The 21,711-nt window shown below is 58.5% G+C and overlaps 2 protein-coding genes across 3 annotated transcripts; one reads left to right on the top strand and one right to left on the bottom strand.

Moving 5' to 3' along the window:
* Window positions 1-319: 319 nt before the first annotated feature.
* Window positions 320-5,734, bottom strand: C3H1orf210 (chromosome 3 C1orf210 homolog). Its single transcript, XM_065672991.1, has 5 exons — window positions 4,943-5,734; window positions 2,371-2,878; window positions 2,227-2,274; window positions 1,524-1,670; window positions 320-1,119 (listed from the first exon to the last, which is right to left on the bottom strand). The coding sequence occupies exons 1-5, from the start codon at window positions 5,732-5,734 to the stop codon at window positions 755-757; spliced, it is 1,860 nt and encodes a 619-aa protein (XP_065529063.1). The 3' UTR covers window positions 320-754.
* Window positions 5,735-8,482: 2,748 nt separating this feature from the next.
* Window positions 8,483-21,669, top strand: TIE1 (tyrosine kinase with immunoglobulin like and EGF like domains 1). Of its 2 annotated transcripts, none has more exons than XM_065673594.1 (23): window positions 8,483-9,067; window positions 9,563-9,850; window positions 13,205-13,315; window positions 13,429-13,584; window positions 13,667-13,798; window positions 14,078-14,218; window positions 14,420-14,548; window positions 14,893-15,038; window positions 15,177-15,321; window positions 15,571-15,729; window positions 15,921-16,058; window positions 16,170-16,460; window positions 17,462-17,752; window positions 18,264-18,457; window positions 18,679-18,889; window positions 19,029-19,139; window positions 19,250-19,440; window positions 19,568-19,681; window positions 19,822-19,892; window positions 20,153-20,193; window positions 20,307-20,403; window positions 20,647-20,746; window positions 20,997-21,669. In XM_065673594.1, exons 1-23 carry the CDS (start codon window positions 9,022-9,024, stop codon window positions 21,066-21,068), a joined length of 3,375 nt encoding a protein of 1,124 aa, XP_065529666.1. In that variant the 5' UTR covers window positions 8,483-9,021; the 3' UTR covers window positions 21,069-21,669. The 2 variants fall into 2 exon arrangements, with proteins under 2 accessions (XP_065529666.1, XP_065529664.1); XM_065673592.1 differs by having other exon boundaries at window positions 18,264-18,577.
* The last annotated feature ends 42 nt before the right edge of the window (window positions 21,670-21,711 follow it).

Genomic DNA, 21,711 nt, shown 5'->3' with positions numbered 1-21,711 from the left:
CATGTGCTGGTGAAGAGGGATGAGAGAAAAGAGGGAAGGGGTGCGCCGTAACGCAGCAAGAGGGGTGGGAAGCAGCACTGTAAAGATGTGCACAGAAATCCTGCAATGAAGCAGCAATCTGCCTGCGCCACAGTGGGTGACAGATGTGCTTGCACAAACGCACATGTGCCACAGACCTGTTCTTTTACCACCGCAGTTAACATGGAATGCATTTGTGGTCTTTGAAAGCACAAGCAGAAGAATCCGCACCCCAGCTGTGGGCTGACGGGTCTCCTCCTGACACTGTCACCAGGAGAGCCCCAACAAACCATCACAGAGAGAGTCTTTAATCACACTTTTAATCACACCCTGGAGTGACAACACATTGAAGGACAGCAGGGCTGTGTCTGGCACCATGGGGCAGTGGGGCTGATGCCTGAGACCTTGCAGAGAGCACGAGGGCAGGCTTCTCTTCCCACTCCACCAAATTGCCTGGGTGCAACAGGCACTATCTTCTTCATCAGCAGCACCCAAGCAGGGCTGTGAGAGCAGGAGCAGGTCCAGTGTCCCTGTGCTGTTGCATCCCCACTGCCATCGTACTGGGGTTGGCTGCCTTCAGCGTCCATCATCATTCCCAGCCCACCCTTTCTCTCCCCTCCTCTCCACTCCTTTCCTCCTGCCCCCAGCCCTGTAGGGCTAAATGCTGACAGAAGGTGGGAAAGGGCAGGATGTGGATGGAGGTGAGGGGACAGCAAGAGGCTGCTGGACTGCAGGCTCAGATGGAGAGGTGTAACTGCCGCTCCTCATCCTCCAGCACCTGCTCACTTGGCTGGATATAGTTGTCCTCGATGAAGCCATCATCATCCTCACCTTGCAGGTCGGCAGCACCAGGCATGGGGTGGCTCTCGCAGGCCCCCTGGCCTGAGGAGCCCCTGTCCCAGCTGCTGCTGTCCTCCATGGGGCTGCCTCCGATCGAGCTGGTTTCGGGCAGTGGCCGGTGGTGGTAGCTGATGAAGTTCTTGTGGAAGACCTTGCACTTCGCAGCCAGTGCGATCAAGATGGAGATGCCAATTGCTGCCACCACGAAGCCCACCAGGTATGGCCAGCTCCTTCCCCCTTTCCCGGTGGGTGGTGCGGCGGCTGCAGCGCAAAAATATCATCAGGGTTAGGGCAGGTCAGCCTGGGCATACCCAGCGCTCTTCAACAGCCAGCCCTGTATATGCTTCCAGCATGCAGCCAGCATAGGGTTGCTTCCATTAGGAGCAATATAAACGCTCTTCACCAAGAGCTAGCTACCAAGAACCTGTGGGAAGAACTGCTGGCTGGCTGATACTGGTCTATGCTCTGTGTTGCTTTGTGGCACCTGCTAACTTTTCTGTTGAAAAGCCAGCAAACACCTCGCAGGTGGTGGTCACCCTCCCCACCAAATCACTGCACCATCAGTGGCCCTCGGGAGTGGGGCAGAGCCACGGGTCCCTGCCTGGGGTGATAGAAGGGAGGAGGGAGATAGAGCTTATGGACACCTCTGTAGCTGCACAACTCACTGTTGCTGTAGGTCACTGTGATCTGCTGCACCGTGCTGACCTCCCGAGGAAACCGCTGCCTCATCCAGCAGCCCAGATCCTGGGAATCCAGTGCTGCGACCTCCCGGCCCCGCAGCCACGGGGGTGATGCACAGGTCACCTGCACAGCTGGGAGACACACGGGATAAGGTGGGACAGGGGGTCTGCCCCCATCCCCTCCCCAGTTTAGAGAAGACGATGCCTGCTTACTCCTGGGTTGATAGGACACCTCGCAAGATGCTCCTGGGTCTGACCTCCAGCCTCGCTGGCCCTCAGCACATCATAAGGCAGAACCAAAGGAAAAGTTCCCCGGCCAAGGAACTGTGTGAGTGTGTGACTTCTTTTTAGTCAGGCTTCTTTTAACTGGATAATGCCAAATTCATAGATACTGATAGAAACCCCACTGTCACAGGGCTGCTCTTTCCTGGGAGATGAGCTCAAGAGGGTTGGAGCCTAATCCAGCTCCACAGGAGGAGCTGCCAAGTGCTCAACACCTCTTGAAAATTTAGTCACTCCATGTGGATGCATATCCTATCCATACGGATCCACCTGTCCATATAGGTGGATTTCGGGGCTGAAGCATACATGCAGCCCCTTTCCCAGTAGAGCGGCTAAATTATCCTGCTGTCATTCCCAGAAAACTTTGGCATCATGTGTAACTGCAAGCAAGGACGAGACACGTCACCTTCCAGTCCACTGTTGCTCAGCAAGGTGGGAGAGGTCCCAGGGAAGCCTGCCCAGGGGTTGGAGCAAAAGGAACGAGTGGGACCCCTGCCCCAGAGTTCCTCCTCCCCAGCACCTCTTGTGCCACCTGCCCCTGTGTGCTCACCTTGCCTGCGCTGCAGCCACTGCTGCAGAGGGTGCGCGCTGCAGTCGCAGAGCCAGGGGTTCCCTTCCAGCCAGACCTGCGGGACTGCATCCATCAGCTGCAGGCTCCACGTGTCCACAGAGACCAGCGCATTCTGCTGCAGGTCCAGGTGGAAAAGTGCCTTCAGTGGCAGGAACAAAGAGACGTCAAGCTTTTGCAGACTGTTGTTCCTTAGGAGCAGTGTGCGCAAGTTTCCCAGGCCCTTGAAAGCGTCCATGTGGAGGTAGGTGATGCTGCAGCTGCTCAGGTCCAGCAGATGCAGTGCTCCGAGGTTGGAGAAGGCTGCTGGGCTCAGCACCCAAAGGGCATTGCTAGAGAGGTTGAGGGTGTGCAGGGAAGGGAAATGCATCAAGAGAGTCCTGTGATGGGGCATGACCAAGGAGTTGAAGGAGAGGTCCAAACTGGTGATGTTGTTTGGAAGGGAACTTGGAGCATTCTGGAGGCTTTTCCCATGGCAGTCGGCCCATCCCTGGGAAAAAAGCTGGTGTCTGAGGTGTGCTTTCTGTGGTGGGGAGGATCTCTAGACCGAGATTCCCCAGAAGTTCAAATGTCTTAATGAATTACCCTTGCAGAGTTTAAAAAAACAAAGACACAAACAGGTTTAAATAACATATGAGCTGCTCAAAACAGAAGTTTGGTGTGGGTCATGATAAATGGAAAAAGGTGAGCAGGACAGCCCAGCACTGAGAGCAGTGATGGAAGGAGTAAAGGGGGAACATGGAGAGCTGGGGGGAAACTCAAACAGATGAGGTGGATGTGAAGAAACCAGGTTGTCACCCTCCTGTCCTCCCTTTCAGGGCAGTTGTTATGCAGGGTCAGCTTGCAGAGGGCCTTCCTTTTCCTCCCCAGTCCCCAGGGATCTCCTGTATGACACAGGGCATCCTCCCAGCTGGGGCAGCGAAGCAGGCGAGACCCTGCCCGCTGCGAGGGCAGGCAGAGTGATGGCACCTGCACCAGGCACCCATGTCAAGAGCTGCTCCCAGGGCCTGTGCAGGATATGCCATCCATGCCTCCAGCCCTCCCGTGTTTCTGAGGATGCACTGTGAGTGGCAGTGGCTTAGTGCAGCCTGGCTGCAGCTGTAGTAGTAAACAGAACATACTGGAGACCAGCTCTCCCAAAAGACCAGCAGTGCATGCTGAATGGATCAACAGATCCACACAGATGTGTTTGATTTCCCTGAAAAACAGGGTGGCCAAATTCAAGCTGACTGCGGGCAGCAGTCCCCAGAATGTGTTACTCTTCCTTGGGCTTTATGTGGGGCCAAGCCAAGATTTTTGAGGTCTGTCTCAAGTTCACATAGGGCTGGGGTCGGGGAGGCTGGGAAAACAGGGCAAACCTTTTGAGGAACCATCAGAGAGCTCAGTGGGCAGCACTGCCCTGTGCCATCCTTTTCCTGCAACAGCCGCATTTCCTGCTTCCTCCCGGCTCCCTCCTGGTGCAGCCTAGCTGCTGGCTGCAGCACTTGTCCCAGTGACATGGTTTAGTTAACACTTCCTGCTCCTTGCCAGGCACTTGGGGATGCTAACCCCATGTTTGCCCTGACCCCTGGCTTCAGGCACTGCATCCCCCTGCACTGGAGAAGGGAGTGAGGGAGTGTCCTGGATTCAGCTGGGATAGGGTTAATTTTCTTCCTAGTGCTGGTGCAGCGCTGTGTTTTGGATTTAGTGTGGGAACAATGCTGATACCACACCGAGGTTTCAGTTGTTGCCAAGTAGTGCTTATCCTGATTCAAGGACTTTTCAGTCTCATGCTCTGCCAGTGAGGAGGGGCACAAGGAGTCGGGAGGAAGCAGAGACAGGACACCTGACCTTAACTAGCCAAAGGGGTATTCATTCCATAGAACATCACACTCAGTACAGAAACAGTGGATTTGGCCCAAAGGGACCAATTGCTTCTCAGGACAAGATGGGCGTCGGTAAGTGGGTGGTGAGCAATTGTATTGTGCATCACTTGCCTTTCTTGGGTTTTATCCCCTTCTCTCTGTTTATTATTATTATTATTATTACCTTTATTGCTATTATTAAACTGTTCTTATCTCAATGGCTGGGGTTTACATTCTTCCGATTCTCCTTCCCATCCCACGGGGGATGAGCAGAGAGATGAAGCAGCTGGGGTTAAACGACAACAACGGGTGGGAGTCCCTCAGGGATGTGCCTCCCTCCTCTCACCATGCATCCCTACGGGCAGCTGTGTTATGACTGCAACCAAGACACCCCCAGAAATGCCACAGCTCAGATAAAGCTTTGCCATCCCTGCCATGCCACAGTGAATGGGCAGGACAATGCGATGTGTTCAGCCGTAGCCTGGGCGCAGGGCAGCCAGGCTACCGGTGTGGGTGCCCCACCGCTGCTCGGTGGTGGCCTCTGGCACAGCACATCTCCCAGTTAACTCCGCTTGCTCCCGTGCGGTTTCCTTGCTCCTCATCTCTCCCGCGGAGCAGGAAAGGAGCCGCCTGGCAGGGCCTGCTGCCCGCAGGCTCATGGTGCCACAGCCCCAGCCATGCCTACCCCTGCCCGCTCCAGCTGCCCCTACCTGGCGGTCGAGGTTGCAGGGGTGTCCCGTCGCCATGGCCCAGGCGCACAGGAGGCTGCAGACCCGGAGCAGGCAGGCAGGAGCCATTTGGCTCCAGGAAACGGTGGGGCTGAAAAAGAAGCCTGGGGGAAAGCCGGGAATCCGGCTGAGCCGGCTGTGCCGGGCCAGGTGCGGCCACGGCCACAGGGCCCGGGGCCCCCGCCGACCCCCCAGGCCCGGCCACACGGCCCCCCAGACCCCCGGGAGCCAGCCCGGCTGCGCCCTGGCCACGCTCCTGCCGGCGGGTGAAAGGTGGCGGCGCGGGTTACACATTAACCACCACCACGCCCCGACACCTCCCACCCGCCGCAGTGGGTGACCGGGGACCAGCTTCTGCCCCACGCAGCATGGGAGCAGAGCACTGGGAGGCAATGGGGGCCGGAGGATGCGTGGGGCACCTCTGTGGTATCCCGGCGTTGTAGCAGCTGCCGGGCCCCTGCTCCCGGCACCCAGGACAGCGGCGTGCAGCAAGCCTCGGGCAGAGAAGCAGGGGCTGAAGCAGCAGGAACGGGTCTTCGGGAAAATAAAGTTTCTTTGGGATTCAGGTGAAAAGGTGTTTAAGACGTGCAGCAAATGGGCATGTCCCTGGGCCCGGCAGTGGCTCAGCAGTGTTGGCTTTCCAGCATTAGAGAGCCATGTGGCTTCCTTGAGCAGCTGCTGTGAAGGTCCCAGAGGATGCGGGTGCCCCACCACCTCCCGCAGCCCCACGCAGGCCTGCCGTTCATCAGCAGTGCTCTCTGCCGGTCCTGCCATGGAGCCAGTGAAAAATCTGGGAGACGGTGTCAAAGCAGCATCCCGTAGGTGTTCACTGGCACATGGCTGGGACATGCTCCCATGCCCGTGGGTACTGGGGCAGTGAGCAGGTGAGGGCTGGCAGAGCCTCTGCAGCAGGAGGGAGCCCCAAGCTCTGTTCCATGCTCCCTCATTCCCTGCTCCCTGCTCCCTGTTCCCACTGCTCCTGAGCAGCAGGAAGCCGCCTGCCAACAAGAGCACTGTGCATCTGCAGTTTGCACCCTGCCAGCGACCAGGACAGGGCGGCCCTGCTTCCCTCAGCCGCCAAGGGGCTCCTCCGCAGCCACGCGTCCCACCCTTTCCTCAGGGAAAGGGCTTCCCAGCAGCTTCTCCTTCATCCTGAGAGCGTGTTGTGGATGCCAACACAGCCAGGCATGCCTGCTCCCCTGCTGCCCTGCCGATGCCACCAGGCAGGCTGGGGATGCTCTGCCACCCCATGAGAGGGCTGCTCTTATGCCTAGTGGCAGCAGCCCTTAACCCAGCCTTGCAGGGACTGCCTGGGAGCCGTTGTGCACATAAAACAAACAAATGGCCAGAGAAGCAGGGCTAGACAATGCTGCAGACACAGCCCAGCCCATCAGTGCATTCACAGGGCGTTTGCATTTCCTATCAGGAAACGTATCGGTGCATTATGGTTTCTGGCATGCGGTGCCGTGCATTAGAACGGGCAAATGATAACAAAAAGGGGTATTTTTGTCACTCTTTTTTTTTTTTTTTTAGTCCATCATGATTCAGCAAAAAAAGTTGAGGTCTGTGAATTCAGCAGAAATTCAGGTGTTTTCAGCGCGCTGTGGGCTGGGCAGCTGGAGCTTCCTGTGTTACAGAAGAGCAAGTGTGGTGAGTTGCTTTGGCTGGGCTCAGCTGCACCCAGCTCCATGGTTCCTCCTTTGGAGATATATAAGGTTAAGCTGGCCCTGACTGGGTTTCCCCACAGAGCCTTCCAGGGAGGTTTCTTGCACCACCTCCAACCTAAGGGATCCACACAGAGACACCTCTTACCTAAGTGTTCCTAGAAAAACATGCAAGGAGACAAATCAGCTTTGGTCAGACTCCTTGATGGATCCCTGAGCTCTGAGCATCACCTGGTGTGAGAGCTGACTCTAAATGGCTCCCATTCCCCAAAAGAGCAAAGCAATGCGCCAGTTCCCCTCGGGCAGTAAGAGGAGCCATGCTGTGCTCCAGGGAGGAATGGGCAGTGCCTGCGGCTGCAAAGCCTTTCCAAAGTGTGTTTGTTCTGCGTAAATAATCCTGTCCTCAAATGGAATAATCCTGTCCTCAAACAAATCCTCGTGTTGGAGGCAGTGTGCACCATAAATGTGCATAACCATAATGCACAGCTCTGTGTGCTGCTGGGGGAGCACAGAATGAATTGCTTCCCCAGGTGCTACATGTGTAAGCATGTGGTGGCACAATGACAATATTGTTGTGACCGTGATAGGCAGTGAACGAGGGGAAGAAGTCATTTATTTATCTATTCATGTATCTGTCCCCTTCCTGCAGCTGTACTGAGTGCACGGATGAGTCCCTGACCCAGCACCCTTGCAAATGACTTTGGGGTTCACCAGGCAAACGGGGATGTGCGGGCTTCCCAGGAGGGTGCCAATGGCAGGAGGGACCAGCCTGGCTGCCCAGCCCCTGTGCGTCTCACTGCGGGATGGCCTCGTGTTCTGCATTTGCATTATGGTTGTGCCTCAGGTGCGCGGGGGGGCTCCCAAACCCAGAGCCCTTCTCCCATGCACAGCCCGTGGCAAAGCACCGTGCTTAGTTTGCCAGGCAAATAGGGACAGCTGCATCTGGTGTCCCTCTCTTTTGGATCCTCTCCATCCGCCCTGCAGTGGGGTGTCCGTGTGGCTGCTCTGGGGGAGCTCCTATCCACTGCCATCCCTCCCTTGGCTGCTGTGGGCACCACGCGGCCCTGGAGCGCACTGTAAATAGTCGGAAGCGATGAATGGATTTCCCCTTCCTCTCCATGTGTGCTTTAGATTTTTGGCCGGATACAGTACAGGCTTGGGACACACCAAAACATGAGGCTTGATCCCCAGCAGCCCTGGCTTTCACGTGGGAACGGTTTGATTTGTGAAGCAGTGGGAGGTTTGCTGGGTGAAGCTTATGCTGTTTTCCTGGGGAATGCTATTCATTCTCCAGGCGAGCCTGCCGGAGGCTGGGGCAGGAGGACTGGCTGTGGGGACAGCGGTGCCGTGCCGCGCTGTGCCTGTGCGCTGCCCATGCTGGCACTGCGCATGGGAAAGTGCTGGGGAAATCCAGGCTTTCTGCTGCTTTCTGCTTCCTCCCAGACATGTTTACTGCAACATGGAGGGGTTTCTCCCAGGGCAGCGGCCACCCTCCTATACAGGCTGGAGGCTTTTGGTCACCCTGCTCGGCCTAGACCCTTTCAACTGGGACAGTGGCCTCGCCACGGAACGCTGCAGGCGTGAGTCAGGCCCCAGCACAACACAGCGCCCAGATGGGGCCGTGCCTCAGCACCCCGGCTCGTGGCGGCGGGAGGCCGAGGTGTCACGAGGTGTGTATGGCCTCAGCATCGCCGCACGCTGCTCACCAGGGACAGCCTGTGCAGGGCAGCTCCCGCCAGCTCCTGGAGTCAGGGCCGTCTCCAAACAATGGGTGGAGAGCAGGAAACGCCGCATGGGAAACAGGATTTGGCTCCGCCGCCGCCACCAGCCACGGCCCCTTGGCCCCTTTCCTTTCCCTGCTCCAGAGCGTCCTTCCCACAGCCCTGAGCCACGGAGCTGCACCGAGGGGACGGGATGCTGCCACCCGGGCGGGCTAGGGCATGAGTCCCTCCGCACGGCAGGCAAGGAGGGGGCCTGGGTCACCTCCTGGCTGGGCTGGGATCTCAGCATGGCTTGGGAAGCCCTGAGCACGCTACCCTAGCCCCAGAGGGGTGGGCGCCTGCCCCCAAGGAGAGGTGCCACCAGGCAGAGGACCTCAGTGAACTCTTCGCCACCAAGCTTTGCTCCTGAGCAACCAGGTGGCAACCAAGCAAGCAGGGACAAAGGTACCTTCCTCGCCGTGCCCAGGCTATGCTCCAGTGGAGGTGGTCCCGGCTGCCCTGGACACTGAGCAGCAGGGCAGAGGCAAGATGAGGGGCACGGGCAGGGGCCAGGGGTCCTGAGCTGCTGCTCACGTGGAACCCTTAGAGCAGCCGCAGCCTCTGGCTCTGACCCCCGTGGCTGGGACATGCCAGGGATCTTCTGACCTCTGCCAGATTCAGGACACGCTCCAAGGACATGGGACTCCAGGTTTACCTTCTGCTTCTCCTCCCATGGCTGGCAGGTAAATCACCCCTTTCCCTCTGCCCCAAGAAGCAGCCCCTGCCCCATTGAGGCTTGGTGGGATGAAGCAGCTATGGGAGCTCAACGGCACCATCAGAGCAGGGTTTAGAGGGAGGAACATCCCTTTGCGATAGGCCATTTGGAGACCTCAGCGGCCAGCAGTGCCCTCCCTGCCTGCCTCTCCCCAGCATGGGGCTGGCGTGTGGGCAGCTTGTGGGAGGACAGGGGCCCAAGACCCATCCTGCTGCATGCTTGGCTCATGGCGGGGGGCTGTGCCCATGGGGATCTCCAAAAGGAGAGTGGAAATGCCCACTGTGTCATCCCCATGGGTCTGCACCCAACCTGGCTGTGTCCTGGCTGTGTGTCCTGGGCTGGGGGTGACAAATATGTCCTCAAAAGGGGGTAACGTGAGGGTGACAGGATCTGGCCCTGAGGCAGGGCTGGATGGCCTTGCCCTTGTCCTGCTGTAATGTGCCTTCATGCTCCCCCACCCCAGGGGCCATCCTGGACATCACCCTGATTGCCAATGTGCAGAGCCTGTCCCACTCTGACTTTTACCTGTCCTGCGTCATGGGGGAGCGGGACGTGAGCTACCTGCAGATCGAGCGGGAGAACAAGATCGTGATGACGCACCCTAAGATGGGCTTCCAAAACTACCGCAACCGCAGCAATCATGTCCAGGCCAGGGGCTTTTCCATGGCCGACCTGGTGGGGATCCTCTACTGCCTGGGGCGCACCCCAACCGAGCAGGCACAGGTCGTCTACGTGCACAACAGCCACAACGGTGAGAGGCTGGGGGGACACGTGGGAGCTACCTGCTCCGCGCTTCACAATTCCAGTGCCAGCCGGCACGGTGGCGGGGTCCTGGTGACCCACAGGCTATGTTTGGGGTTTGCCAGCAGCCACGGGATGGATAAAGGAGGGATGCTCAGCTGGAGGGGGGTGGCTGAGGCCAGCAGGAATGGGCAGCAGGACGGGCAGACGGCTGGGCTGGGATCCGTGCCCGGAAACAGAGCAAGGTCCAAGAGGAAGTCGGGCGCCCTTGGAGGAGGTGGTGGGGTCTGGAAATCATTAACTAGGGTGGGAGACAGCCCACTGGAGCTGTGCCAGCCTCATGCCCCCACCGCAGGCTCACAGGGAGGAGGCAGTGCTGGGGTGCACCTCCAGCAGCCCTCTGGGTGCTCAGTGAGCACAATGCTGCAGCAGCACTGCCAGGGCACTCCACAGCCAAGGGCAGTGCTGGGCTCCTGTCTTACACTCCCATTTTGGGCCATATGGCCAGTGGCAGGGGTAGCACCTGGAGCAGTACTGTCCCACCCTGAAACCCCAGCCTTCGCTGCCCTCCTCTTTCAAAACTGTTAGGACTGAAATTTTCTGTGGTAGGTGTTTGCCTTAGGAGGATTTCTAGCTCTTTTTTAGACAGGTTTGGCTAAAACAGTTAACCTCTTGCTGAGAAGGAGTGGTGGGGGATACAAGTTTCCCTGAGTGTGTTAAAACACGGCTTTAGCAAGCAGCTCTATTATCTCCAAGCTGGAGAACAGAGACTGTTGGTGGGGTCCAAACATCCCCCAGGGAGCAGGGATCAGCCTGTGTCTTTAGCAAGAGGCTCAGCATAAAAATGGCAGTGGTCCTATCAGGAACAGAGCCAGTCTGGGCAAGCAGAGCGGCACAGAGACTCCACTGCACACAGGGAGGGAGGCAGAGGCACCAGCAGAAAGCATAAGGGCAATGGGCAGCAGCAGGGCAGCGAGTGGGGGCTCTGCACCCCCAGTGTCCCTGTACATAGGTCGTGGAGGGAGGTGACAGCTCTGGGGCTCCATTGGCATGTCATGGTGTCCCATGGTGGGGGGGATCTCAGCCAGCCCCCTGCTTCTGGGTCAGCATAGCCAGGCCAAAATAGCACTGTGGAGGAGCTGGTCAGGGTCTGGGTCCAAGCCTCTGTGTGAGTTACAGATGGCAAAAAAGGGTCCCTTTTGCAAGTGCCAAACAAGCTGCTATTGCTCCGTTTAATTTAGAAAAGTAAAAAAACAAACAAAAAAATTACAAAAAAAAAAAAAAAACAACAAAAACAAAAGGGAAAAGTAAGCGAAAACATCACAACTTTGCAGGGGGAGGGAGGGCTGGGTACAGACACCTCCCCCCCACCCCGCCAAGGCTTGGCATATATCATCTCTCCCGTTCAGCCCAAAAGCACAGAAAAACAGGCCAGGGTGATAAAGCAGCGGGTGGGAATGCTGTTAGAGGAAAGCTGGCATCTCCCGAAAGGTCACGCTTGAAGAAGAACACAGGAAGGTTGATAAACTTTGGCAATTTTGCTGTAAAAACAAAGTAAAGTGAACCAAAGAGATCCTGAGAAGCAATCTCAGAAGGGTTTAAATCTGTCAATAAGCTATTTTTTACAATACCCAGAGCAGAAAGATGCCAGAATAACAATTGCAGAAGCCCAAATTTCTTTTCTTTTCATCCATGTGCACAATGGAGAAGTTGGGGAAACTTGTTGGGAATCTGCCTAGAACATCGGTGCCGGTAGCAAGAGACAGGCAATAAGCATCCAGACGGAGCAGCGTGGCATTGCCAGGCCAGGCTTGCTGTGAGCATGAGTGGAGGGCAGGCAGCGAGGCTTCTCTTAAAAGCTCTCTGGGGAGGGAGATACAGGTCTGTAAACCCCAATCAGAACCATGGAAATCAGAAGAAACTGTAATAAAGAGCAGTATTTGTGGTTATGTGGTCCCTGAGGAAGAGGCAGGGTGAGTTTGTAGCAGGAGGGTCTCCAGGGTGACTGTGGTGAGGATGCTGTGGATGACCCAGTTGACACCGTCTGCTTGGGCTCCTGGAGAAAACTGGGACAATTTCCTTTCAAAGGCTCTTTGGGAGCAACTCTGCACCTGGGGGGTGGCAGGGCAGGTCTTTGAATGGGTAAACAAATGACTAAAATAAAGGGAGCAAGAATAGGAGTTAATTTGTGGTTCTCGTCACACGGGGAAGTCCCCACTGGCATGGCATGGGGGCTGTGCGGGGACCCGTGCCACTGGTTGTGGGTACAAACAGCTGAATAAGTGACCGTGCCAGCTGCTGTCCCCAGGATGCCTGGAGAGATGGAGGGATGAGCTCTGGGGGGCTGCAGACACTGCTGAGCAATGATGGAGGACAGATACAATTCAGTGTAGGCAAAGACAAAGTGCTGTGTCTGGGGATCCCCAGGGGACATGGAGGGCTGTCGCTCCGGTGAGTGAAAGGAATGAGACAGGATGCAGGCCACGTCTGTGCGCCCTGTGCAAGGGACTGCAAAGTCCGCGGTAGAAAGATCCCACCAGAGGGATATGTGGGGAGGGCAATTACCGGGATGGGTGACCTGCGGTGCCCTTCCCTGGGTGTCTGCAGCCTCACCGGGGCAGGACACGGGGCTGGATGTGCCTTAGCTCCAGCCTGGTGTGGCTGCTTTTAGTGTACACAAGCTGGCGTGACGGAAGGATCCGAGAGCCAGTGCCCGCCTGTGCCTTCTTTTGTGTCTGTCCTGGCACACCCAGGGCTTGGTTTCCCAGGTCGTATTTATAGCCCCGTTTGTGCTCAGAGCTGAGCTCGGGCTGACTCACAGCAGTACTTGGGAGCTCACTGCTGCTGCACGCCCCAGCACCCGGGAAGTCAGGAAAACCGGCGTGACAGGGCCGCTGGTCCTGTGGGCTGACACGCAGCCCTCCACACGCCGGCTTCCCCTCACCGCCCCTCGCCTGCCCGCGCTGTCACTGCCTGACCCTGCACCCCCAGCGACAGCAGCAAGCGGGGTGCACTGTGCGGGTTTGTCCCAGCCATCACCTCCCCAGGCTGCCGCCACCCGCATCGCACCCCAGGCTGGCGCTGGGCAGAGGGCACGGTGCCATGTCCCACTTCCTGGAGTCGTGCCCACAGCGGCTGGAGGGGCCAGCAAGGCAGCACCTTCCCTGCAGAGCCTCACAGGGGTCCCAGCTCCCACGTGGGGCGGGCAGGGAGGCATGCACTGATGTCCCCTCAGAAACGCGTGGTGGGTGCTGGCCTGCACCAGGGCCGTATTTCGGGGTGGCTGGGGTGCTGGCACTGCCCTGCAGTGTAAGTGCCCTGGGGGGTGACCACTGCTCAGACTGCTTCTCCTCCGTCTCCACAGCCCATCTCTTCCCAGTGAAGGCCACGCAGTCTGTGAACATCGCGGAGCAGGCCACCTTCTCCGCCAGGGTCCTCAAGAGGAAGCAGACAGACGTTATGTGGAAAAGGAATGGCAAGTGGCCCCGAGAGCAGGCCAGGCGCTGGGGCTGCTCCCAGCCGGTGCCTGGTGCTGGCCCTGGGGGTGGGTGCAGGGGGGGCCCCGGGTCACCTTCTGCTCCCTTGCAGGCACTTACTACCAGACCACGGACCGCGGCGAGGTGCGGGGTGACCTTGTCGTCCTGACACTCCCCAACGTCAGCGTGAGTGAAAATGGTGTCTACAGTGCCACGTTCATGGGGGACAGCCCTCTGTGGAGTGCCTTCTACCGCCTGATCGTGAGAGGTGAGCAGGGCCCTGGCTCCCTGGCACGTGGGGACAGGCAGGGTCCCGGTGCCACCCTGAGCCCCGTCCGCTCTCTCTGCAGCCTGTCCCGCAAAGAAATGGGGACCATCCTGTGAGAAGGACTGTCCCGACTGTCTGAACGGCGGCATCTGCCACGACCACGTTGGTGAATGTGTTTGTCCTCCTGGCTTCATGGGCACCCGCTGTGAGAGAGGTAGGTGCTGGGCTGTCCAACACCGGGAGCTGTGGCCAGGATGTGCAGGGGGGCCTTCCGCACCCCCAGACCTGGGCACTGAGGCCGGACACTCCACTTGCATCCCCAGTGCCCCTCTGCCCAGAGTGCCCGTTTCTGGAGCCAGGCTGGACCATCCACCTCAGCAGCACATGGCTCCTCTGCCTGCTCAGGGTGGTGACACGGGCTTGGGGCACCCCAAGCCCCCAGGCAGTGCAGGGGTGAATGGTGGGTGAGGGCAGACCACACTTGTTTCTCCAGCCTGCAGGGAAGGCCAGTTTGGCCGCAATTGCCAGGAGACGTGCCAGAGAGCCCAGGGCTGCCGGGGGCTGAGCTTCTGCCTGCCGGACCCCTACGGCTGCTCCTGTGCCTCGGGCTGGAGTGGCTCCCGCTGCAGCCAAGGTATGTGTACATGGGTGTCCATCAGCTCACCTCTCCAGCCTTGGCTTCCTCTGGGTCCTGGCTCTGCTCCCCAGCAGCAGCAGCACCTCTCCCAGCCTGAAAATAGGCACAGGCTGAGCAGCGCTGCTGCCTGTAGCAGCTGCCTGTGGTCTCTGCCTGCACCATGGCCAGGGGTAGCAGCGAGCTCTCCTCTTCCCACAGCCTGTCCCCCGGGATACTACGGCCCTGACTGTGCCCTGCTGTGCGCCTGCCGGAACGGAGGCAGCTGCAACCGCTTCAGTGGCTGTGTCTGCCCGGCGGGCTGGCACGGGCAGCACTGTGAGAAGTCAGGTGAGGCTGGCATGGGGCTGTGGCAGGTTTCTGTGCACAGCCTGCGGGCCCCAGCTCCTTCTTCGCTGGTGACTGAGGGAGTCATCAGCTCCTGGCCTCACCAGCCAGCCCAGCAGCCCCCCTTGCTTGCAGAAATAGGCCCTAAAGCTATGGAAACCAGGGCACTGCAAGGGGGGCATCTAGTCTGGCCCCCAGGGTTATTAGCACTGCTGGACGTGGAGCATGGGGTGGGGATCAGCGCTGGACCACAGCATCTGGCTCAAGTCCCCTGGCACCGCGGTGCCAGCCCCTCTTGTGCCTGGGGAGGAGTGGGGCCAGCCCTAATACTGATTTCTGTGTGCCAGACCGCTTCCCCCAAATCATCCATCTGGCCTCGGAGCTGGAGTTCAACCTGGGCTCAGAGCCCATTGTCAGCTGCGTGGCCACAGGCAACCCACTGCCCACCAGTGACAGCGTGGAGCTGCGCAAGGCTGATGGCACTGTGCTCAAGGTACTGCCATGCCCTTGCCCCACCAACGTCCCCATGTTGCTGGCTCCCTCAAAAGCCCCCATCTCCCCAGTGGGCTGCTGGGCAGCTCCAGGCTGGTGGAGGGAGCCAGGCGGCTCATGGCACTCTCTGTGACTGCAGCTCATCAAAGCCATCATCGAGTCAGGGCAGATCACCTGCGAGTTTCAGGTGCGACGCCTGACAAAGGCAGACACGGGGCTCTGGGAGTGCCGGGTCTCCACAACCGGAGGCCAGGACAGCCGGAAAGTCAAGGTCAACATCCGAGGTGAGAAAAGAGCGGGACAAGATGGGGTTGCTGGGGGAGGTTGACAGCACGCTGTGGCAATGCCAGACGCACCGCATTAGACTGAGAGCCACCCATCATGTGTTGCCGTGCCAGCAGACAGGATTGGGTGGTGATAAAAGACTTCCTTGACAAAGCCGAACAGAGCCATGAGGTGGCAGACGTACCCACACTCTGTTCCTCATTGCTCCCAGTCCCACTGGTGTCATTCCTTCCTTCCCCTTCTCCAAGTGCCACCAGCGCCCCTGAGCCCTCCCAGGCTGCTGGCCAAGCAGAGCCGCCAGCTCGTGGTGTCACCCGTGGACTGCTTCTCTGGTGACGGCCCTATCGTCTCCATCAAGCTGCTCTACAAGCCCAAGGATGACACCTCAGCGTGGTCATCCATTGTGGGTATGTCCATTAGGGGCTGGGGGACACAGGTAGGATCTGGGTGGGAGGCAGTGGCTGCTCCAGCCAATGGGGATCTGGGGTGGGCAGAGGTGTTCATCCTGGGACCCACATGGTGATGCCGAGGAGGATGCTGGTGGCAGGGCAGATTGTGGGTCATGGGCATGGCTTTGACATGTCCTCTTGGCCAACAGTTGACAACAGCGAGAACATCACCCTCATGAACCTCCGGCCAGTGACTGCCTACATTGTCAAGGTGCAGCTGAGCCGACCGGGGGATGGTGGGGAGGGCAGCAAGGGGCCCGAGGCCATCATGGTGACCGAGTGCCTTGGTGAGCCTCCGTCTCCCTCAACTTGAACCCACCCCTAACCCTGTATGGTGCAGGCTCTGCAAGGCCCAAAGGCTGATGTGCAGTGATGTTTTGCTGCCTTTGTGTTTACAGAGCCCACAGTCAAGCCTGTGATCGAAGGCTGGTCCATAGAGGAGAAAAACACACTTCATGTCAACTGGAAATTGCCAAGTAACCATGAGCCAGCACACGGGTTCATCGTCCACCTCTTCGACTCTGCAAAGAGGCTGGTCTCTGAGAAGAACATCACTTCCATCTCTGTGCTCTCTGCCCGCATCGGGGACCTGGAGTTCAACAAGGAGTATGGGCTGGAGGTACTGGTGTACCACTGCACCAGCCTGGGGCCTCCCTCTGACCTCTACAAGGTCATGATCAACAGCAAAGGTGGGTCCAGCAGAACACAAGGAATTATTTCAGGGACTTACAATGATAAATCAGTCATAATTGTAACAGCAACCATCCCCAGGTCTGGCTGCTTCTGTATCCTGTCTCTGATAGAGCATGAACAGCTGCTTGGGGGAAACTGGGTCCTCCTTTCCCCACTAGACCCCACAGGCTTCAGCACCAAGCAGCTGAGAAACACCCTAAGCTGAACATGACATTCGGGCCGTCAGGAGTGATGCTCACAAACAGATGTGTCCTCTGCACCCTTGCCCAAGTACCTGTCTATACTTGCAGCCTTTACAACACCCTGTAGCAACAAGTTCCTCCATATAATTATACTTTGTATGAAAAAATATTTCCCTTTGGTTCACTTTAACCCTGCTGCCTGGTAATTTTGCTGGTCACTAGGGCATGGGGGACCTGCAGTCCCACTTGTGTGCACACACACACATTCACACAGCCCTTCACATAGGGAAGGTGGAGCATCAGCCTGATCAACCTTTCTGGCAGCCAAGGGGGAAGGAGTGTGTAACTCCTTTGATGAGGCTCACTGCCACTGCTACATGTTGGGAGGGCTGATGGGCATCAGGCTTGGAAGATGTGAGATTTTCTCCACTCAGTGCATGTGTGATTTGGGGTTAGGGATGTGGGCAGGCTGGAGGAGGCTCAGAGGTGGTGGTGGGAACAGTGTGTGAGAGAGGGTTGAAGAAATAAAATATCCTGAGGGCTAGTCAATACACAGACATCTAGCCTGACAGGCCAGTCCCTGAGGCTGGGAGCACTTGGGGTACAGTCCTGCCCCACTGTTGTACCTGGAGAGCAGCTCCACCTGCTCCTGTACCTCCTCCAAGCAGTGACCAGAGATCCCTGGGGGTCCCTCAGACCTGGTACAGCTTTGGTTGCCACTGGCATCCACAGGGCCCAGTCCTCACAGCACCATTCAGCCCCTGCAGCCCCAGGAGCCCTGTCCTGGGACCAACACTCTCCTTGCCTTGTTCCAGGTCCCTCCTCACCACGGTCGCTCTCAGCAGAATCCGTGTCCGACACCGCTGTCAGGCTCTCCTGGCAGGTCCCCGAGTACCCCAACGGGGGCATCACCAAGTACATTGTGGAGCTGCAGCAGGTGGGGGGCACCAGTGAGCCTCAGTGGATCGACACCGACAGCGGCGCAGAGACCACCAAGATCGTCGGGGGCCTCAACGCCAGCACCAGTTACCAGTTTCGCGTCCGTGCCAACTCCCATGTCCCAGGGGAATGGAGCCAGCCTGTGAAAGCCAAGACCCTGGGGGACGGTGAGAAGGGTGTACAGCAGGCATTTTGCTAACAGCTCTGCTGGAGCTTGGGCTCAGCATCTGGGTCAGCAAGGAGTGACCAGGGTGCTCATGATCACCTCAGAGACTGGCTCTGAAGCAGCACCCCAAGACCAGAATACCTGTGGGTGTCTTCAGAAATCCTGCTCCTCCTAGTCCTGATGCGGCAGGGGTGGCATGGTGACAGCACAGCACCCACAGAGTGGCTCTGCCTTGACCAGAGTGACATGGTACATGAGGGACTAGAGAAGCAGGGCAGCTGGCATGGGAGGAGTTGGTGGGTGGACCTAGAGCTAGTTGGAGGTCCAGAAAGCAGAAGGTTCAGTGGCTGGGCCCAGGCCTCATTTCTGTGCCACTATGGCACCAAGAGCTTGGGATATGGTAGAGGTGTCTTCATGTGGTCCCAGGGTGCTGCGAGAGGGCTGCCACCTGGGTGCTTGGCCTGCGCAGGGCTCAGCCATGTACCATGACCCTTCATCCCTCCTTTTGGCAGGAGCACTGAGCGTGCCGCCCAGCCTGGGCAGCCAGAGCACTGAGCAGGCAGGATTAGACCAGCAGCTGCTCCTGGCCATCGTTGGCTCCGTGTCCGTCACCTGCCTCACCATCCTCTTTGCCCTCCTGGCACTTTTCCTCATCAAGAAGAACTTTTTCCACCGGCGCCGCACCTTTACGTACCAGTCTGGCTCGGTGAGTGCCGCCTGCCCTGCCAGGACCGTGTCCCCAGCTCCCCTCGTCCCAGCCCGATCCAGGTCACGCTCTGTAGCCTCCAGTCCGGATGCAGCCAGACCTCACTTCCACACGGAGAGGGTGCGGAGCCTGCCCTTGCCCAGGACACCTGCCCTGCCGGGACTGCCGCGCGGGCAAAGGGGTGCCCGGTGCCGCTAACCTCACCCGCTCCCATCTGCCAGGGGGAAGAAACCATCCTGCAGTTCAACTCGGGGACCCTGACCCTGACACGCCGGCCCAAGCCGCAGCCTGAGCCCCTCAGCTACCCCATCCTGGAGTGGGAAGACATCAAGTTTGAGGACATGATCGGGGAGGGCAACTTTGGGCAGGTCATCAGGGCCATGATCAAAAAGGATGGCCTGAAAATGAATGCGGCCATCAAGATGTTGAAAGGTGAGCATGGCAGGGCTGTGGGATGCAGCTTGGTCCTGGACCGTGCCTGGGGCTGTGGGGGAGCATGAGCCATCAGTAGAGATGCAGAGGAAGGGCCTTTGTTGTAGGACTGAGGTGTCAATCTCTTCTTTGCTTCCAGAATTTGCTTCAGAGAACGACCATCGTGACTTCGCAGGAGAGCTGGAGGTGCTGTGCAAACTGGGCCATCACCCCAACATCATCAACTTGCTGGGTGCCTGCGAGAACAAGGGTGAGGGGTGACCCCCTCTCCCCTCTTCCCAGACCTATGGGCCCTGCCCAGATGTGTATTCCTCTTTGCTGGGGTGAGTCCCACGAGCCCAACCTTCTTCTGTCACCCAGGGTACCTGTACATCGCCATTGAGTATGCTCCCTACGGAAATCTCCTCGACTTTCTCCGCAAAAGCCGAGTCTTGGAGACAGATCCGGCCTTTGCCAAGGAGCATGGCACTGCCTCCACCCTCACCTCCCAGCAGCTCCTCCAGTTTGCTTCAGACGTGGCCAAGGGGATGCAGTACCTGAGTGAGAAGCAGGTACATCCCCAGCAAACCCATCAGAGCATCCTTTCTCTGGGGCCTGAGGACTCCCTATCAGGGTATGAGACCCCTGGGGCCAGCAGGAGGGAGCATATGGCTGCTGCTGACTGCTGGCCCCTTTCAGTTCATTCACAGGGACCTGGCAGCAAGGAATATCCTGGTGGGAGAAAATCTGGCCTCCAAAATTGCTGACTTCGGCCTCTCCAGAGGGGAGGAAGTCTATGTGAAGAAGACAATGGTGAGGCAGGAGCAAAGCATCTCCATGGGGCCTGCCTTCAGTGGGAACAACCCACTGTGCCAGGGTCGGCTGGGTAACCTCTGCCCTCCACCCACGGGGCATCCCCCCTCCTCTGTTGGTCGTTCCCTCTGTTTCCCCAGGGTCGCTTGCCAGTTCGCTGGATGGCCATTGAGTCCCTGAACTACAGCGTGTACACCACCAAAAGTGATGTGTAAGTCCTGCATGCAGGGGCACTGGAGCTGAGGCACGGATGTGGCCATCTCCATCCCTGTCCTGGGTGGTCAGTGCAGCGATGCTTTTGCTCTGGGTGCTGCAGAGGCTGGAGATGATGCTGATGCATCTCCCTGAGGAGCTGCCAGCTCAGCCCAAGCCCTGGCTGCTCACTCTTCCCTGAGCTTAGGGTGATGCCCTATGGCCATCAGTGGGGCATGGCGGAGGGCTCCATCACAGCATCGGCTCCTGCCTTTTCAGGTGGTCATTTGGTGTCCTGCTCTGGGAGATCGTCAGCTTGGGTAAGGCTCTTCTGTGTCCCCTGCCTCCACTCAGGGAGGAGGACTGCCCCCCCCCCCAGAGGGGACGCCCAAGGGACCATCCATCCCAGCCAGTTTTGTGTCTCTGGCCACAGGGGGGACGCCATACTGCGGGATGACTTGTGCTGAGCTCTACGAGAAGCTGCCCCAGGGCTACCGCATGGAGAAGCCACGCAACTGTGATGATGAGGTGTAAGTGTGCACAGAGCCCCACGTCCCCCTGACCCCACTGCCCCATGGGGCTCCCACCAACTTACAGTAGCTCCTGTCTGGTTCTCCTCTGCATTGTGGCTGGGGGATGACCTCGAGTCCCACACCCCAAACACCCTTCCTGGGCTTTAGTTTCCCACCTGCTTCCCCTCACCTCCCACAAATAGCTTTTCTGCCCTCTCCACCTCCACGCACGCTGAGCCACCACTGGCTCTCTGCTGCCAGGTACGAGCTGATGCGACAGTGCTGGCGTGACCGCCCCTACGAGCGCCCACCCTTCGCCCAGATCTCCATGCAGCTCATCCGCATGCTGGAGGCCAGGAAGGTGAGTGGTGACAGTTCAGCAGGAGGGATACCCACCCTCCATAGTGCTTGTCCAAATGCCAGAGCGTCCCTTGGGCTTGGGGGGGGGACGGGACGGGACACGACAACATCCAGTAGCAGAACCTGTGTGACCCCACCATGCATGGGGGTAACCCCCAGCATCCCTTTTTGGAGTGGTGAGCATGCCAGCTGGGATGGGAGGCAGATGGGGACACTGTCCCGGCTGGCTCCTCATTGGGGTTCCCCTGCAGGCCTATGTGAACATGGCCCTGTTTGAGAACTTCACCTACGCGGGGATTGATGCCACTGCTGAGGAGGCGTGAGGCTGCGCTGGCACCGCACAGAGGGGCCTCGCTGGCCCCAGCTACTGGGACAGTGCATGGGGACGAGGAGCTGCCCATGATTCTCCAGGGTCAAGCATCCAAACACCAGTGCCCCTTGCCGAGAGCATCTTTGCCACAGCAGGACTGTGCCATCCCCTCCCTGGCTGCCCGCCCAGTGTGTGCTGGCCACACTGGCATGCCATCAGCCACCAACAGCCCCGTGCTGCTGGGGGACATGCTGGGATGGCCCCAAGGACAAGCAGCAGCAGAGTGCTTGCAGCAGAACAGGCAGGAGAGGAGCTCTCTCAGGAGCCAGGGCACTGCTGCCTTAATCCACAGACACAAATGCTCAAGCTTTGGGGCAAGAGGGGAAGCAGTGACCCAGCAGCTGCCTGCCCTGCAGCTTTCCACATGCTCTGGACCTGAAGTGGTGCCAGTGGGACTTTGAACATCCCTGCCTGCCAGCATGGGATAGGGCCACCCCGAGTGGACTGCAAAGGCATAAGGGACAGCATCAGCTGTGAGCAGCCTCCAGCTCTGCAGTAACCCTTTGGAGGTGCCAGTTCTGCCTTATGGACAATAAACATATTGGAACAGACAACCAGGTCTAGAGAAGGGGAGGTGGGGATCCAGCTCTGCCCCG

This window comes from Lathamus discolor, chromosome 3, assembly GCF_037157495.1.
Source record: "Lathamus discolor isolate bLatDis1 chromosome 3, bLatDis1.hap1, whole genome shotgun sequence".
NCBI classification, from domain to species: domain Eukaryota; kingdom Metazoa; phylum Chordata; class Aves; order Psittaciformes; family Psittacidae; genus Lathamus; species Lathamus discolor.
This window is presented reverse-complemented; position numbering and strand designations above follow the sequence as displayed.

Bases quoted from the DNA above. Each gene is read 5' to 3' on its own strand.
- C3H1orf210 (XM_065672991.1), bottom strand. From the start codon at position 5,734: ATGGCAGGACCGGCAGAGAGCACTGCTGATGAACGGCAGGCCTGCGTG. The intron at 2,879-4,942 runs GTAGGGGCAGCT...CTTTTTTCCCAG, and splicing joins CCTGCAACCTCGACCGCCAG to GGATGGGCCGACTGCCATGG. The intron at 1,120-1,523 runs GTGAGTTGTGCA...TTTGCGCTGCAG, and splicing joins CACAGTGACCTACAGCAACA to CCGCCGCACCACCCACCGGG.
- TIE1 (XM_065673592.1), top strand. From the start codon at position 9,022: ATGGGACTCCAGGTTTACCTTCTGCTTCTCCTCCCATGGCTGGCAG. The intron at 15,322-15,570 runs GTGAGAAAAGAG...CCCTTCTCCAAG, and splicing joins AGTCAAGGTCAACATCCGAG to TGCCACCAGCGCCCCTGAGC. The intron at 16,461-17,461 runs GTGGGTCCAGCA...GCCTTGTTCCAG, and splicing joins GGTCATGATCAACAGCAAAG to GTCCCTCCTCACCACGGTCG.